Source organism: Cryptomeria japonica, chromosome 1 (assembly GCF_030272615.1).
Source record: "Cryptomeria japonica chromosome 1, Sugi_1.0, whole genome shotgun sequence".
NCBI classification, from domain to species: domain Eukaryota; kingdom Viridiplantae; phylum Streptophyta; class Pinopsida; order Cupressales; family Cupressaceae; genus Cryptomeria; species Cryptomeria japonica.
The window spans coordinates 198,944,871-198,964,440 of record NC_081405.1 but is presented as its reverse complement, the minus strand read 5'-3'; the positions used below and the strand labels follow the sequence as shown (position 1 = coordinate 198,964,440).

General features: G+C 38.8%; 1 protein-coding gene across 2 annotated transcripts in view; it reads right to left on the bottom strand.

The window, feature by feature from the left end:
- Window positions 1-19,570, bottom strand: part of LOC131070133 (protein DETOXIFICATION 46, chloroplastic) — a 214,964-nt gene that overhangs the window by 53,856 nt on the left and 141,538 nt on the right. For both annotated transcript variants that reach the window (XM_058005665.2, XR_009371584.1), the window contains 2 exons: window positions 10,532-10,609; window positions 8,831-8,902 (listed from right to left, as the gene is read on the bottom strand). In XM_058005665.2, coding sequence (XP_057861648.1) covers window positions 8,831-8,902; window positions 10,532-10,609 — 150 coding nt within the window. Of the gene's footprint in view, window positions 1-8,830; window positions 8,903-10,531; window positions 10,610-19,570 lie in introns of those variants that run through there.

Here is a 19,570-nt window from a genome sequence, read left to right as displayed (position 1 = left end):
CTTGTTAAATACACCGATCGGTAAATACAATGATAATTGAAAGGTGCGATCAAGTAATATCTTGATCGGTCATGTCTAACGTCAAGGTATTGCTTGATCTCCCTTGCATACATATATATATATCAATCGGCATTTGTGAGAAGGACATTGAAATCGATAAATGCTCCTCCTCTATCCGCATCATACCAGATAATAATCAGATCCATTATTTAAGAAATAACATATACATCAAAGAAGATAACTAATCTTGAATATAACTTGCATTTTGGAAATTGAAAATCGAATAACATTTACACCCTTGTAATTTGAGCTGCAAATTCATCAAGAGAAGGCATTTTGTGTGCACTACCAAGAGCATCTATAGTAGCATAGAATGTAGAGGCAAAAATTGAATAATCAGGTCCAAGCTTAGAAAGAATAGAGAGAATCAATTGTTCATCTTCTTTAGCTACCCCAAAATTAGATAACTCCAATCTAAGAGAATTGAGCTTAGACAAGAAGTCTTGGATATTGTCAAAATCACTAGAATTTAGACTCATTAGTTCATTCTCCAACTTGAATTTCCTCATCTTACCAAAGAGACCCTCTAAGATAGTCCAAATAGCAATAGGTGAAAGATCCCCAACCAAATCTGATCTAATTTTTCAGATTTTTGACTTTTGCTGATTGAAGGTTTTGGGATATTCTCAGGTGTTTTTGTTTGAGTTTTAGACACCAATGATTGAACAAGGTTTAACCAAGAAACATATGCCAAATAAACAGTGCCTTTGAACCCAATTGGTAAAAATATAATGAACTGATATAAATTTCTGAGTTCTGATTTTAAGGACAGCAAGTAAATAAATTCAATTTAAAGAATTGGAAACCCCAAACAACATAGTCTCATACCCGGAATTCCAATGCTCAACCCCTTGCAAGTTTTATTGATGAAGCCATGAGAAATACAAGAGAGATGCACTGAATTTGCCAGATCTGGTATTATTTTAGTCAGCAATAATTATGAAGACAAGGTCTGAAACAACATTGCAAATATCAAACCCCACACCTGGACTTGCAAGCAAGACCAATATCCAAAATTGGTATTATTCAATATGCTTAAGAACAGCTCCGACAACTTATTATGGCATCCAATGGAGATCAAACAATTGATGTGAATTCTGATAATGAAAACCCTTCACCAAATCCCAATCAACCTCTTCATGGTACGACCTGTTGGAAGAGAGGTACGACTGCCTTAGGAAAGAGTATGGCTGGAAGGGAAGACCACAAACCACTTCAAATCTACCTAGGTTGATCCAATGCTGCTGCAAATAATTTTATTTGAAACCCTAATGAAAATGGCAACCAAACAATTTCAAATCGACCTCCAGGTAGCACCAAAATAATAAGCAATTCTGATTTCTAATGCACCAAACCCTAGGTGCCTTGAATATGAATGAAACTTGGAAATATCAAACTGAAAATGATCCAAAGATGCACTAATGAAAACCTTGTGTAGATTCCCCTCAATGGTGAACTGGGTTTCCGTCCAATTCATGATTCTCAATGGGAATTTTCATTCCCAGAAGGCTGATCTGCTGCTGAAACCCTTCCTCAAAGCTCAAAGAATAGAATGCCAAAAAGTGCCTCGTCATGTTACTTTATTGACCTCTTAAAGTACAACGCCCTAATTAGGCTTTCTTGCATACTTTATTAAATTTTATTTTATAAAATAATTCCTCCTCAAGGTTGGGTGTTCACCTTGGGGCCTTTTTACAAAATCAATAAAGTCATTTAAATAAAATAATGTCTCCTCAAAAGTGGTGTTGCATTTTAGGCCCATTATGCAATTATTAAATCATTTTTATTCATGAGCTAACACCCCTTCAATGGCTCTCTTTTAAAACAACATTTTCTCAACTAGGACAAGGGGTCCTTTATTACTTTAATAATTTATTATAAAGTGACATTAATCACTTTACTCTATTTTAATTGAATATTAAAGTCAATACTTTAATATTTAATTTTTGTTCAAACCACATCACCTAGTCATCCTGAACTGAAAATTGAGAATGCACATGCCATCCTAGTGATGTCTAAATATAGTAGGGCCACTGCTAATCCCCTCCTAAAAAATAGGGATCCTCCCTAAAAATAGGAACTACAACCAAAGCCTCCAAAATGATCCCAAAGGTCTCCTGATGCGTTTTGGTGAACTTCCAGTCAATCCCAAAAAAATAGGAATCCTCCTAAAATTTAGGAAATTGTCCTTGATCATCCAAGACTACTCTAAAGACCTCTTGTTGTGCTCCCCACCCTCTAGGTGGTCATTAGGGCAACTATCAGTCTCCTAAAAATTAGGAACCTTCCTAAAAAATAGGAGACTTCCTCAAATTGTTTGGAATGGCTCTTTAAAATCCTTGCTAAGTTCCACAGCGCCTAGTTGGGTCCCCTAACCAGTCTACTGACCTATGGGAACCTTGATAGTAGGTCAACCTATGCTATAGTCTAAACTACCTAAGGAAGGGACATTACAGTCCTCCCTTCTCGGAGATTGCTTGTCCATAAGCAATGCATCACTGTATCACTAGGATTCCACACTAATCGTAGGTAGAATACTGTATGCTTCCGCTGCTTCATTCTGATATAAATGCCATATAACCTCAATACCTGAAGCAACTCACCATTATCTTGAAGTGCCAATGCAACATTGAAGCCAACTATCGGATCCCAAACCAGACAATCAAACCTATTGAATGAGATGAAGTAGAAATATCTCAACCAAACACCATGAAACAACCACCAATGGGGGTAGACCAACAAGAAAATGTTGGAATGAACTCCCACAATCCAATAAACCAACACTATTGGCCACCTAGCATCGCTGTTGTAACTCGGACCAACAATCTAAATGACATCATTGGTGTTATCATACCAATGCAAACCAAAGAATCCCATCTCATACTCCATGTTCATCCAATAAACATGCCTGCAGACATTCCCAAGTAACTGAATAGCTGATGTAGACCATGAAAATTCAGGAATTGTAATGTAATTCCAACTAGGACAACCACTATCCCGTATAGAATCTATGAAGAATAAATCACCAATCAACAAGTAGATCGCTGCCATGTCATAAGAAATCGATGACATAGCCAAAGATGAGTTATGGATGTTTTCAATGCCCATTGTAGACAACTCTTGAGTGGCTGGCCCACTAGGAGTGTTGTCAATAAAATCATCATTACCATCAAGAAAATGATCAACATCTGATTTTTCTGAATTGGCCAATCTTTGCTCATCATCATGTAAAGAGTGGTGAATGTCACAAATGTGTTGAAATGGAGCTTCGCTTGATGGGCCAATAACTTGGCTTGCTTTTCCCTTTCTAACCAACCATCATTCAATTTTTGAGACTGCTCTATGTCAGCTGCTCCAAAATGTTTTCCCTAAAAACATTCTCAAAGGACTTTTTGAATTATCATTTTCAAATATTTCATTTAAGCTCATTAATAAAGTGACTTTTTTAACATGTGCTTTTAATTTCCACTCAAGTCACTTTGTAAAATTAATTAAAATAAAGCTATCCGCAAAAAAGTTACTTCATGGGACAACTTTAAATGATTAATTTAATTTATTCCCCTTTTTATTTTGACATTAGCCTATGAAAATAAAATAGGCTAAACAGTCACCACTAGTTACTCCTCAAAGGGGACATTACATAAATTTTGCAAACCCCCCAAAGAAAGCTCCAAATTTTTCCAAGGCCAAATCCAATCAAGTTTTTTTATTGATTTGTAAGTTTTTAGGCATTTTGAGCTCATGCACCGAAATACACCATTTGAAAGCTCTTGTCCAAAACTCTCCATAAAGAAGGAGGGGAATGGCAAATCTAGAGCTATACTACCATGCAAGAGTTGTTGATAAACCCCACACAAGCCAAGGATCACCTACAACCAAAACAAACTTCCACATAAGAGAGAAGCAATAGAAATGCTATGAAGCCAAATAATTCATTAGATGCAAAAATGAAATTTATACAATATACAATGAGGAAACCCTAGGACATACTAAGATTGTGACAAATGTCTTAACCCTATGATGTAAGACACAAAAGGTAAATGACCTTAGTAGGTTTAAGCATTAAAGTGAGAAAAGGACCTAATATCAAACTAGTTAGGTTATATACCACGTTCACACCAATAAAAAATCCTCAAACAAGGATGATATAGAAATTGAAGAGATTTCTCCCAATTATATCAAGGATGAAATCACCAAGTTTAAGGCAGATATTTTATTAGCGAAGGCAAGTATCAATACATTATTGAGGAATATAGATACCTTGTGAGTGGTATGAACCATAGCAGCAAAAATCATTTGGGGAAACAATTGGCAAACTAAAAGTATAAGATTTTTTGAAAAAAATGGATTTAAAAAAAAAACATTAAAAAATGTAGGAAAAGAGACAAAAATAGAGATATAGAGAGCAAATAAAATACAGTTTTGACCCATGAATTGTAGAAAATAATTTTTTGTTGTTTATATCATATTGCTGATCACATAGGCAAATATTCAGTTAACTTTTTAAGAGGGCAGTCACCATATACACCAAATAGTTGTCTAAGTCCGAGATCAAATATTAGCTAAGTTTACGAAGTAACTGAGATCAAAACTTAACAGACAACAATCCAGCTAATGCTAGGAATTTAGTAAAAGTGGAAGCCATTTTGAAGTGATCCAAGAATTTCGCTGTGATTGAGGCAAGGAATTTTGTAGGGTTAATTCAATATTTTAGAAAACTTATCAGATCATATTCCACAATTGCAATGCTTTATATCATAGCAGCAGAAATCGTTTGGGGAAAAAATTGGCAAACCAAAAGTATAAGATTTTTTGAAAAAATGGGTAAAAATTTGGATTTTACAAAATCGTGAAAAATTGTAGAAGAATAGACACAAACTACTTTTTTAAATTAGGGCATTTACATAGCATAGAGATATAGAGTGTAATAAAATAGAGTTTCGCCCATGAATTGTAGAAAATAGATTTTTGTTGTTTATATTCATATTGCTGATTACATAGGCAAATATTTAGTTAACTTTTTAAAAGTGCAGTTACCAAATACACCAAATAGTTGTCCGAGATCAAAGATTAGCTAACTCTATGAAGTAGCTGAGATCAAAATTTATCAGACAGCGATCCAATAATTGTTAGGAATTTAGTAAAAGTGGAAGCCATTTTGAGCTGATCCAAGACTTTCATTGTGATTGAGGCAAGGAGTATTCCAGGGGTAGTTCAATATTTGAGAAAGAATATCAAATCATATTCCATAGTTGTAATGCTTTATATTCCCTGATGGCAATTAGTAAGTCTTTTATATGGGGTAGAATTCAACAAAAGGGATTTGTTTAGTTGACATAAAAGATTAGCAAGCCACTAGCTTTGGCAATACCATGCTTGCAACTACTATTTTAGGTAGAGACAAATTTTAATGATTATGTGTTGGAAGCTGTTTTATTACACGTATGTAAGATTGTTTGTTGACATTCAGATTTATTTCATGGAGCACTTTGGATATATTGCTCACATAATGAATTGTATGGCTTTGAGCAAAAATTAACTATATCAATTATAAATTATAAATCATATATCTATATCTATATATATTATATATGTCTTCAGACGTTTACTGTCATGGTAGAAACACTCTATTGGCGAGGCAGCCACCAAGATTCAAACCCCCATTGGGCCATTGAGCTCACAGGCCTTCTACCTTTGCTGGGCCATTGAACTCGCAAGCCTTCTACCTTCACTATGCCATTGACCTCACGAGTTTGAACAAGTGAAGTGTGAGGAATGACGAACCCCCCAAAAATGGCCTCGTGGGAAGAGACCCTCTTTAAATGGTCTCTCTTATAATAGTGCATAATAGTATTAATTTTAAAGCTAGTGTAGAATATTAATTATATACTTGTTCGCATCAAAATCCATGAGGCGGTGTTTGCAGAGAGCTTGAGTCATATTGAAGCTGCAATTTAGAGCAGATATGCCAGCTGCTTTGACACTATCTCATATGCCCCCCACAATTTAGGATGATTGAAGCCCTTTCAAATTCGGTTGGTGATCGACATTGCTCCTCTCACTCTTTTATCTAGGGATTTTTAGATGTCAGAAAGAAAACTAAGGCACAAAATACAAACTGTTTCAACGTTGATTCCACATTGACTTTGATTCCGTCTCGAATCAACCCTATTTTTGAGCAATTCAATAATTTCATGAGTTTTCTAGGGTTTTGTGAGTTTTTACAACAATTTTTTTCACTTTTTTTGCCATTTTTGGGGATTTTTAACATGATTTTAATGCAATTTAAATGCAAAAAAAAATTAAAATTGGGTCAACGATACTTTCGTGAATCAGATATTTTTGGGGGATAAATCGGTTGGCTCCAAGATTCGGGATTAATCGGATATAATCGTGATATTTTGCAGACTATTGCTTCTTTGGTATGAACTCTAAAAGGCAGATTCACATAATAAGAATGGGGAGAAAGATGAAGTTTCTAGGGGATGTACTGCTTGTGGATTTGATTTACAATTCAAGCTGGACATCGCTTAAATAACTCTGCGGCTAGGGACTTCACACCAAAGATGGATACATGTAAGTTCAATGACAAAGATCCAACTAATTGGCTTTGAGAGCATTTCTTTGATCTTCATCATGTTCACTGTCAACAAGAGGTTGTGATGAAATTCTTATACTTAGATCCTAACCAATTCATTTGGTATTATTGAAATGTGAAGAGAAGAAAAAGAAGAGATGTATTGTTATATCTATTTTCCAGGAGGCACTCACTACACATTATGGTGACAATTTCATGGATAGCTACAGCCAATTTACAAGTTTAAAAAAGGTATGGTAAAGGATTATATTCATTAAATTTCCAACTTTTCTTTTATGAGTGGAGAATGATGTAGATGAAAATTTGAAGGAATTATTCCAAGGAGGTTTAAAGGACAAATTTAAATATGAGGTATCCATATTCTATGTCACATGCAATGATTATTGCAAGGCAAGTGGAAGAAATGTTTGAGGCAAATAGAACGCAAGGTTGAGTAAACATAAGAGATAAAATATCCCCTACACAGTCAATTCCTTAGCCTACTAGGCTGACTCCACAACAAATTGAAAAGAAGAGAGCAAAAGGATTATATTTTAATTATTGATAGCAAATGCAGTTGAGGACATAAATGTACTGAAAATAAATTGGTGTATATTGAATGGCCGAATGAGGTAGACGAGGAGCAATATTAGACAGTGAGAATGAGTCAGATTAGAAATTTGAAGATATTCAATCAACCACTTCTTGTCATCCACTTGCTGGAGTTAGCACCCCAGAAACTCTCAAGTTGGTGGGATTCCTACAAAATGAGAGTAACAGTATTGATGGATTTGGGAAGCACTCACAAGTTCATTAACAAGAAACTAGCTACTTGTCTAAATTGTTTTATATGTACTGCTCCAAAATTTCAAGTCCAAATTGCAAATAGGGTATTGTTATAGCATTAAATTGACTACATGAGAGTATGACTTGTTTGCCCAACGTTTGTTATTCCCATGGATATAGTAGATATAGAGTTGGGTGTAAAGTGGTTCACTACATTAGGAACAACTGAAATAAACTTCCAATAACTATTCATTAGATTTCACTCAGAAGGTGGGATGATTGAATTAAGAGGGTTGTGTGCAAAGTGCATGCAAATAGTAAGCTCTCTTCAAGTTCAAAAGATTCTTAACAAAGGGGCCAATGGATTTGTGGCCCAATTGTTTTCATTAGCAAACTATCAATCAAATAATCCTAACCAACACAATTTGCAAGCAATTATAGATCATCACTCAATGGTTTTTCTAGATATGTCTAAAAGATTTCCTCCTAAAAGGAATCATGATCATACCATTCAACTAGTATAAGGAGCCAACCACCCAACATTCGACCTCACAGATATACATATATACAAAAAGGTGAGATTGAGAAGATGGTTCAGGAGATGCTAAAGACAGGTAGCACCAAGCATCATGCCACATGTTGAATATTAATTTATTAAAATGTATTTAATTTTCAGTATCCAAACCCAAAGATGCCTACTCTGGAATGCGGAACACATTTTGGAGACAGATGCACATCTTTGAGACAGGTAGACCTGCAGGAGATGTCATAGACTCATAGATAACATCTGTCCAAGGCAGGTGACAACTCAAACGATACCAACCAAGCCATTTCTAACTTGTTCAAACAGAAAATTACAAGAAAATATGAATGGCATGCAAAACATGTTAGTCGGATTTACTGGACAGAGAAAGTAATTTTTTTCTTTTTTAAAATCTAGTTTAGGCAGCACTGATTTGTGAGGAAAATTATCATAGTGTGCAATAAGCTTTGAACAATCACCTCAATAATAAGAGAAACTTTAACCTTTTGAATTCTGTTTACTTTTACTATCAAATGATGTTTCCACAATAATTAAGCTGGAAAAATGATTAGCAACCACACTAAAATAATACTTCCATAAACATGATGCCAATCAACAAAATCTGTGATGATGCCTCATTTAATAAAAATGCTAGACATTGGTTTTGCATGTGCCTAACTCATTCTTCAACTCAGAATCTTGTTCCATTGTTTATTAAATTTCCTTGGAACTTGATTACTATATTATCTGATTGCAAGCATCAAGTTCAGTTCGAAATTATCAGAAAGAAAATGGGAAGCAAAACTAATATTCAACGAATTTGATCATAAGAAAATATAATATATTAGAAAGCTCCAAAGAAGTATTGGAAAGCAATTTCATACCAGTAACAAAAGGCTACAAACACAGAAGTTGCAGCTCATGGTATAGCTGAGAAATTTAAGATCCCTTCCAGCCTGTTTGAAGAAAAAATATATCAATTGCTATCAAATATGAAAACAAAAATACTGCAAACATGATTCATCATATAACAGAATTAAAAGTGAGTTTATGATGGCAAGTTATCTGCAATAAAAGTAAAATTGCAGAAAATCATTGTAAATTTTGAAGAGTCATATCTATCTGTGTCCGTACGAGGAAGGAATATTTGAAAAAGAGTCAGACAGGAAATATCATCAGGATTTGTCTTAAGGATATAACACAAAAAAAGAGATGTGGAAAGAATGTCTCTCTAAAACCATTGGAAAACTACTCGTTTTTTCCTTCTTCAAATTGTGCTTGCACAAACCAAAAATGAAAAAAATATTATTTGATAGCCTGAGAGAAGAAAATACTTTCTAATGGGGTAAGGGAGAATGCTTGCTTCAAAAATTATTCTGGCACACTTGAACGAATGGAAGGGCTTCCAGGATTTCTTCATTTTATTATCTCTGACTTAAAGGTATGTTAAACTGGATACCAACCAGATTGCTGCAGACATGCACAGATTTCATTTACATACCTCTAACCTGTTAGTTGGCTACCAGTAGTATACTTGGACAAATGAAAGAGATTCCAGTAATTTCATTCATTTTTTATGCCTAACCTTGTGTATGAAACTGGACACTAATCAGATCGCTAAAGAAGTGTGCATAGCTTCCTCGTCTTCGTTACTCTAGCCAGTTTGCTACCAAGGCTAACTGAAATAGTGCCATACAACTGCTAAATTTTCGTAAGTTACCAATTGGAAATAAAGTGGGAGTTCTGTGTTGATTGATATATTTATTTTATTTTTCTCAACCAAATATTTATATTTTACTTGTAGCTTATCAATTTTCATCACCCAGGATAAAAATGAGCATAGATTGAAAACTCACATTCAGTAAAAAAACAGAAGCCCAAAGATTTTAGACTTGGGACTTGGCAAAACTTCTAAATAAAAAAGTACAAATAAATTCATAAAATAAATTTAAAGAACATGCCAATTAAAATTAAAAGCATAAGAATTGAAATTATAGAATACACAGATAGGGAAAATGTTGAAAAATAGTTCAAATCCACATAATGGAAAAATAGAATTATGGAATTTGGAATTTTATTTTAAATATAAAATTTTCTGCTTGCCAGCTAGTTTCTAGTAACTCGCTGAGCCTAGTTGTGCAAGTACTGTCTGTTTGTAGCTTTCTCACTTTGCAATCAAGGCTAACTAATGACATTTTGATGAGTTCAAATTTGGAATAACATGGTATTCCTTTAGTTGAATGGTATAGTTTTACTAAATCTAAATATTCAGTATGCCACTTACTAATTATCAGGTTTCTGCATTCACAATAACAAGAAGAATGAAAAACATAAGATCGTGAAAAGTTGATTGAATATAGCAATAATTGAAGACAGGCAACAAAATCAGGTTCCATATGCAAACCTATGCATCTTCTTTGAAAAGGAAGCATATGAACTGAACTAAAGATTAGCACAATGTTAGGATGATAATTGTCAGGTATAAACTGTATACAAAAATTGAATGATTTATTAAAACACTCTACATTTATTTATCCCTTGTGGTTGAGCTATTAGCATTCTGTATGAGAAAGAGAAACATATACCAGCAGGCTTCCTTCCAAGCTGTGTGTAGGAGGAGTTACAATTAGACCAACAAAAAAAGGAAGAATCACTTGATGCATCTGTCACAAAACATAAAAAAATTAGTTACAAAATTAGATAAAAATGTACATGCATTTTCCCAATTGATGTGAAATAAAACCACCACAAGTACCTCCTTATTTACTCAAATATTAAGTATATAACTCAAATGATATGGTAACAACGACCCTCACAGTTCAGATGTTTTGACTCCCTGAACTAAAAGCTTGAATGTGACCTTGGGATAAAGATGGATTATTAAAGGGTTGCCTACAATCAGTGGAAGCTTGCATGGGATTGTTGATTTACCAAAAAATGATCAGAGCTATCTCAGGGATAGCCATGGAAACAAATGATTACAGCTCAAGAAGATGTTTCAATTTTCCTACAGGAATCATTCTTTGCAGAGTAAAGGAACTTCCTCAAACAGAAACAAATGTTATCCATGAAGGATTTCCATAATAATATTAATAACATTCACACATTTGGTGTTGTTGACCTAGTAGAATAACACAGAAGTCTGAAAGAATGGAACACTCAGTTTGAACTTTTAAAATAGACACAAAGAGTAGCATTAAAGTATATTATTGAAGTATGAACTATGAAGACAATGTATGTAAAGTGGAGAATGAATATAGAGTAATTCAAATGTTGGAAATAGAGAGTTACCAGATCTCTGCATTTCATGACACTTCCAAAAAAATGAAAAGCTATGTGAGAAAAACATCATAGGAGGGTTCACTAGCCAAGTAATTTATTTCTCAAAGGATGACTGGAAGTGGAGTTTCATGAGGAGCTATCCAAGCATATACAAGACGTCATAGTGGCCATCTCATGGATGTAAACCATCATTGATTTTATCAAGATATTCCAGATGAATTTTTTTAAGAATGTTTCAATCATGCTATGAATCGACTCAGGACTTATCATCTGAATATTTGAACTTACATATAACAATATAACGAGTAATCATTGATGTGATACTATAAGAAACAATGATCACTCACACAACAGAATATAAGCCAATTCACATCTCATAGAGTAGTTCACTGACAAGTAAAGAAAGATTTCTACTTCTAGCAAAGACAGCCAGGGAGTATATAGTTAACGTCTGAGTAACTATGAGGGGTGAATAATTACAGTCCAAAGTGCCTGCTGACAGATGCAATTGTTGATGAAGCATTTGTTGCAATAAAAATGCAGTCTGGTTCTAGAATCTTGCTCATATGACCCAAAGGACAATCAGAGCATATTAGGTGAGTCAACTAAAGCGTTGCTACTGAGACAATGACAAAGCCTGATTTTTTCATAGTTGACAATTTTTTTGAAAAATGGCAAACGAAGATTAGGTTGTTCTTATGCCATGGATGAATCTAACATGTTGATACACAGTTGACTTCATTCTCTATAGCTGGTATGTCACTTATGCAGGCAAATTATATCCTCAGACAACACTAGGTCTTCTTCAAAAGTGTGTTTTCATGTAATTTCTAAGATCTCAGTGTGCCCAATGAATGCAGATTAATAGGGCTTGTTTAAGATCCTCAGTAGTTTCTGTTTACCTCACTGGGTAAACAGGAAGAATACAGAAATCGAACAGCAATGCACAATGCAAATACAAAAGAAGTACCAGAATAAGCTTTCCATTAATGTCAAGAGATGTTCATATTATATTCTGCCGTCAACATTACATGTCCTCCAACACTCGGAGGTGGTACAATATATGACAGCCGAAGGGGTGCGACACAACCGTCGCGACTCCAACTACCTACCCGTCGGCTAACTAACTGACTGCTGTAACTCATTATTACCGACGACAACATAAACATAATATACCAACATAACATAATGATTATTCCCGTCAACATCATCCCCCCCAAGAAAAGAAGTCGACTCCGACGACTTAATACAAAATAGAGATGAACGGCAGGAACTACTGACGCCTGTTAGGCCCGGATCTTATACACTTCCTGCGTCCTCGCCTGAAAACCCTTTTCTGCTACCATTCGATGCTCAAGTGCGGATTTCACCAATATTGCTTCCTTTGCCATCACAGTCCTCCTGGGCCTAACCCAAACTTGTGTGCAAAACACGTTTTTCAGCTTCCACCAACTGCTACTCAAATGATTCTGTCTCCCTAGCCAATTTGTTCTCGATAGCCACCCGTGCTGCTCTCTCGGCATCCAACTCCTGGGTACGCTGAACTAAGTCTCACGCGACTATTGCCTCCAACCTGGTGGTCAGCTCCTCCCGAGCCCTCTGTGCATCCACCAAGGCAACCTCACGTCCAGCCGAGACATACTCCGAGTTCCTCAAAGCGTACCAGTCATGCCTGGAGGTGGCCACAATCCGTTGGCACAAATGCTAGGAGCCACCTCAAATCCTCCATCACACTCCCCAAAGGCTAAAAACTGAACTGAATAACTCCCTGTTGTCGTACGACTGCACGGACCTGCAATGCCTTCCCTCAAACTCTGTTTGTTCGCAACCTCCAAATCCGTCTCCCTCTACGGCTTATTTCTTCCCCGCCAATGCTTAGCTGCAGGCTTCTTTCTCACAGTACGGACAAGCAAGCACAACACTTCCCGTGTTTTGTTTTGTTTTTTTTTTTTGTTTTTTTTTTTAGGCACTGTAATGTCCCGCCATACCACCTCCAATCGTGCGGCTACTTGGTCTACCTGTGGCGATCGTTTTGCCCTTATGTGGCTGTGTGGAATTGTACGAAATCCCGCTCTCCCTAAGCGGCGGATCAATCTGTAAGAACCCTCGACCCCATCCATCCGCTTCACTCCCTGCGGTAGCTCTTTGTTTCCTTTGTGCGGCTTTATTTTCACGGCTTCTTCGACTGCTTTTGTTTTCCCTTCGGTGGTGCAGGGTTCTTTTTTCTTTGGCTGCGTGTCCTGTTTTTCCCTTCGGTGCGTTTTATCTCCTTCGGCATGTGCGGTGATTGTCTTTCCCTTCGGTTCACGCGGCTTCCACCGCACGATGGGTTCCACCTTCGGTGGTGCCACCGCACGGTGGCTTCCACCGTCGGTGGCTTCCACCGTCGGTGGCTTCCACCGTCGGTGGCTTCCACCGCACGGTGGGTTCCACCTTCGGTGGTGCCACCGCACGGTGGTATCCACTACGTGGCCACCGTACGGTGGTCTTTTTTTCCTTCGTTTTTTTTTTTTTACCATACGGTCGCTGTCGTACGACCGTGCGATTTTTTCCAAATTTTTTTATTTTTATTTTTTTCAAGTTGTCTAGAGAGTCTTCGGCTCGAGTCCCCTGTCTCTGGGATCGCTCTTCATCCTTCTCGGTTTTCCTCGCCCAAAAGTCTCCTGCTTTTGTCCCGTGCCTCTCGGGTCGCTTGCCCGGCCTCTCAGGTCCACTTCCATCCTCTTGAGTCCCCCTCCGGACTCCCGGGTGTCCTTCCGGCCTCTCGGGTCCCCTATGCGCCTCTCATGGTAGGGTTTCAATTTGAACCTATTGGTGGCAAGTTTATTTTCCATGGCCATCCGAAGACCTGGAACCACAAATTCTACAGGGACCATGGTCTCCTTCCCGTACATAAGAAGAAGAAGAATAATAAGGATTTTGAAGATTGCGGTCTTCCACACAGGGTTCCAATCGTTGCCAACACTCTTCGGATTATTTACGTCGCCAGGGTTTGGGGCATCTCCCTTCCAATATTCTTTGTATTCCGGCAGGTACACCTCTATTGGTTGCTCTGGTTCCTCTACTTCGAGCCTGTAGCTTTGGAACATTTCGTAATCCTCCATTTGCCAGTGGAAGAGCCCGTTAGTCGAGCATACCTCATCTTCAGAACATCCCTCCAATTCTAGCACCCCTTCACTGTTCGGCTCCATCGCGTTCTTGCCCTTACTTTCATCGGGACCCCCTTCCCCTCTATTAGAGTCCTCCGAGTCGGAAGAGGCGAGCTCTTCGCCGACATTTTGGGTGTGTAGGTCAATGGTATATTTCCGCCCTCCCTTCTCCATGGAAAGTGTATTTTTCTTCCAGTTGTGGTTTACCCTTGCATTGATCAACCACGCTCTCCCCAGGATGGCGTCATAGCCTTTCTTCTTCGAGGGAATAACCACGAAATCTAACAAGAATGGTTGTGTACCAATTGTCACTTGCTGGGCCATCAACAGGCCGAGTGGCTTAATGCCGTGTTGGTCCACTCCCACCAGGTTGAATGTGGGTGGCCACAGGGTGGGCTTCCCCAGCCGCTTCCATGTTTCTTCTGGTAGTACATTCACCCCAGATCCACCATCCACAATGGTGTCCTTCAAAATGGTCCCACGGATACCCATTTCTACCACAGCTGGGTGTCTACCACTGCTCACGGCTAGTAACATCGGGTCAGTCGAAGGGCTGACGGAAACCTCCACCTGTGGTGTACTCTTCGTAGCGGTGGCGGGAACCCCTACCTGTGGTGCACTCGACGATGCGGTGCTTTGCACATTAGTGAGGATGGCAGTCCTCAATTGTGGCATAGAGTCTAGAAGGTCTTTTACCTTTATCGGCACCTCTATCTGCAAGATTTGCTCAATGATATTATTTTCCGCTTCCGTACGGAATGATGTACTCGCCACCTCGTTGTCCCGTCGTTCGGTCATCATCTCACGTTCAATATTGGCCTTTGCCTCCCGTAATCTCTCCTTCTCCGTACGGGGGTCGGGATAAGTGGCTTTTTTCGTCTGGGCACGGGTGATCGCCAGTACTTCTTTCTCACCAGTCTTCTCAGCCTTCTCAATGTTGAGGAGATTAACCCCTGCCTGCGGGCAATTTGCGTCCTCATGGTCGCCTGGCCCGCACCAATGGCAGAGGTGCTGAGGGGTGGCTTCCTTCATGCAATCACGGGCGAAGTGCCCCCACTGATTACAGGCCCTACATTGGATAATTGGCCGGCCCTTGGCGTCATACTGGATACGGCTTCCGTTATTGGTATTGTTGCTATTCCTTCCGCCTCCGCGTCTGTTGTCCCGGTATCCTCCAGATGATGCATTATTGTTTGCCTCCGATGTGGATGGCTGCTCCTGCGCAAAGAGCACTTGCTGGTTACGTGCCTTCAGATTGTATGGACATTCCTTCGTAGAATGCCCCATAATCTGGCAGATGTCGCAGAATGCCTTCTTGGGACAGGCACCTTTCATGTGGCCGCTCTCCTTACACTCCGTGCACCATAGTTCATCGTCCTTACTTGTAGTCCCCTTCATTGTCTTAAATTCTTTTAACATCCTTTCCATATCTTTTTGAAGGGCTGTGACTTTCTTCCTCGGCTTCTCGTCACTACTACTCTCTTCTTCCGATGTGTCATCATCTTCAGATGATGATGAAGATCTATTCTTCTTCTTTTTGGCCGTCTTATTTTCACTTTCCAGGTCCATGGCCCGGTTGTATGCGTCGTCGTAGGATGTTGGAGGCACAATTTTCATCTTCCGTCGTAGCTTAGGGTTCAAACCCTCGACAAACCACCTCTTCTTCAAGCCATCGGTCGGTTGGCTTTCCATTTTCCCGACTAACTCTTTTAGTCGGCACCCGTACGCCCGTACGGTCTCCTTCTTTCCTTGCTTTGTTCCGTAGATTTCGGAAACTATCTCGTTATCATCCCGGAGAAGCCGGAATTCCTTCTCGAATGCTTTCTTCAATTCATCCCACGTAGTTACACTGGTTTTATCCAAGTCTGCATACCAGTCAATAGCCACTCCTCTCAGTGTGGCGGGGAACTGCTTCATCCATTCACCCTGGTCAGTCACCCCGTTGGCTGTCCAGATGGTTTCGCATGTACGGCAATGCCGTGCGGGATCATCTTTGCTATCCCCGTTGAATTTGGGTAACTTCTGTTTGGTCGCCATTGATGGAAATCGTCTACTTGGAGGTGGTTGTGGCTGTGTCTGCCCTCCGGTGCTGCTCCCTCCGATGCCGCTGATGCCTCCTGTGGTGGTGACCAAAGGTACGGTGTTCTGCCTTGTACCTACCGTGCGGTTACTTCCTCCGATGCCGCTGATGTCTCCTGTGGTGGTGACCGAAGGTACGGTGTTCGCCTTATACCTACCGTGCGGTTAACTTCCCCTTCGTCGTGACCCATGCCAGGCTCCCTTCGGTGATCCTCCCTTTGTGGCGCTTCGTCGTCACCCGTGCCCGGCTCCCTTCGGTGATCCTCCCTTTGTGGCGTGAGAGATAAGTTTTTGAACCGATCTCAAGTCTCTTCAACTAGTTCTCTCCGTAACCTAGTTTCCTCCAGAAACTCTTCAAGGCTTCTCGCTCTACCATAGTCTGGCGACGCGTAGAAATTCCCCTCGGCTTCTGCACCTTCCGTGACACCTCCTTGGTTCCCTTCGGGCAACCCTTCGGTAGGTCGTCCTTCGGCAAGTTGCCTCAGCCTCCGTCTACGTTCTACACGTTCCAGAATCAAAGCCTTCTGCGCAGCCTCCCACTCGTCGGTTTCTAATTTCTTATTTCTGTCTTTATTCAGTAAATTGGGCATTAATTGTGATACAATTTCATGTTTCTCAACACATAAATCAAAACACAACACGTCTTTATTAATTCATTCTTTTGTATACAATCAACATAATTCTTCTGCTTCTAACAGTGTTCTTTATTTCTCTCCTTTCACAATTTAAGGATTATTTGTCCTTCGTCGGTCTTCCCTACGTCCGTCATCCTGGCGCTCATGAAATTCTCGTAAAATTTGCTGTCGTCGGTTCTCACGGTAGGTGTCTTCTCCTACGTAGAGTTTTGTTTGGGCATCGTCGACTTCTGGGTTTATTTCAGCAACGGGTAGGCCCATTGGGTCTATGCGCCATCCGTGTCTTCCGTTTCGAGTTCGTCTAGGCAGCGGCGCCAAATGTTTACCTCACTGGGTAAACAGGAAGAATACAGAAATCGAACAGCAATGCACAATGCAAATACAAAAGAAGTACCAGAATAAGCTTTCCATTAATGTCAAGAGATGTTCATATTATATTCTGCCATCAACATTACATGTCCTCCAACACTCGGAGGTGGTACAATATATGACAGCCGAAGGGGTGCGACACAACCGTCGCGACTCCAACTACCTACCCGTCGGCTAACTAACTGACCGCCGTAACTCATTATTACCAACGACAACATAAACATAATATACCAACATAACATAATGATTATTCCCGTCAACAGTTTCTTTGATTTTGGTAAATTTTTCTATGAATTTAATCAAACCTAGAAACAGCCATCTGTTTTGAAATATCATTCATACTAATATCTAAACATCATTGTTATTCATGTTTAAAATTTGACAATATACATTTTTCAAATGCTTTTGAATTATTTTAAAACTTTGACAAAGCTTGTGACATAATATGATAGTAGAGGGATTTCATTCTGAACATGCTCCACTCACTGGGATATGCACAATTCATCATATAGGTGGTAACCACTTTTCCCGAGGCTTCATCTGTAGAGCGGTTGATGGTTAACTTTTAGATCTCATTCAGCCACAAATATAAATCTGCAAGGATGTGCCCACACACACTTCACCCTAGAGCCTCCAAAAACTCAAAATTCATCTTCAAATTGTAGTTTGAATAGGTATGCACTTAAGCTCCAGTTGCAATCCTAAGGTTTAGCACGCGAAATACAATTATTGCAGTTGTTTAGACATGCATGTCTGTGTCTCACATCCACACCCTAATGCCTCAAACACACAACTTTGCTCCTACAATGTGCATGTGCCTGTAAAGTATGATTTCGACTGACATTTTCCTTTAAATAAGGCACGTGCCTTTGGTAGCTGCATGTGCTCTCATGAATACCAAGAAGAAATGAAAGTTCATTTTTTTGTTGGATTTTTCTTGCACACTTCTATTCATGTTGGCCATGATTTTGATAATTGAAAACTCATTTTCTTGCCTATATTTGTTGATATGGCTGCAATTTTCAGATTTCATTTTGCTTCATGCCCTAGACTTCTGCACATAACTTCATAGGCATTGACTTTTCCCTACCATCATAGCATTCAGACATGTATCCAAACTCTAGTGAAGGACTCTATCTTCACTTGATGTGATTTACATTACTCGGTCATAACATGAACATGCAACTTTGATATGTACCCAAATTTCCTTTTAACCTGGCACAATTTATACTTTTAAATTGAAGTCTTTCTTCAATAAAAAATGAACCACTTTATAGACACAAAACAAAAAAATCCATCTGCAAACTTTATCACATTTTATTTATCCTCGTCAATATTTGAACCAAATTCCATGCTTGTTGAAGCCCTTATCATGCTAACAATGACTTTCTTAGTCCTATCTTCCTTTCATTTGCCATTGCACTCTCTAGTAGCTCCAAATTGTAGTCAGCATCATCTAGACCTAGTTTATCTCAATCTCAGAGCGATTGATCTGAAACAACAACCTCTCCATTCGACTAGAAACAACTATTACAATGGATTTCATTGGGTACAACCATGAAAACAACTTCCAAGAAATGACCAATTGGCCATGTGAAGAGCAGAAAAAATATATGCAAAACAACAGAACACAAGTTATATACCCTAGAAACCCAATGTGGATAAAAATTTCAACAGTGGGACTGTGGGCAAAAAATAAAAAAATAATTGATCAATTAGAGATACAAAGAATAGAAATCAATCTCAGAGAAGGAATTGGATAAATAAAATAAATCCTCCTCATGGTGACGAGAAGTCAACCTGGAGTGCTCTAGAAGAGGCCAAAGACTAAGCATTAAATTCATCAGGAGGATTTTCTATGCTGATGTTCATGAAGTTTTTAACTTGGGCAGCAAGGTAAAAGAATGCCTTCATTATTACAAATTTTTCCCAGGTTCGTGCAAATTTCCAAAAAATTTACATAAGGTCCAGTCCAAAGTACTCCCCCAACAACATCAATAGCCAGGTTAGCTTTTGTGGTGTCATCAAATAAGAGAGCCAGAAAATTAATGAGGACAAAAGGGCTACTAAAGATAGGAGAGCAGAAAAAATCAGAGAGGTACAATCTTCA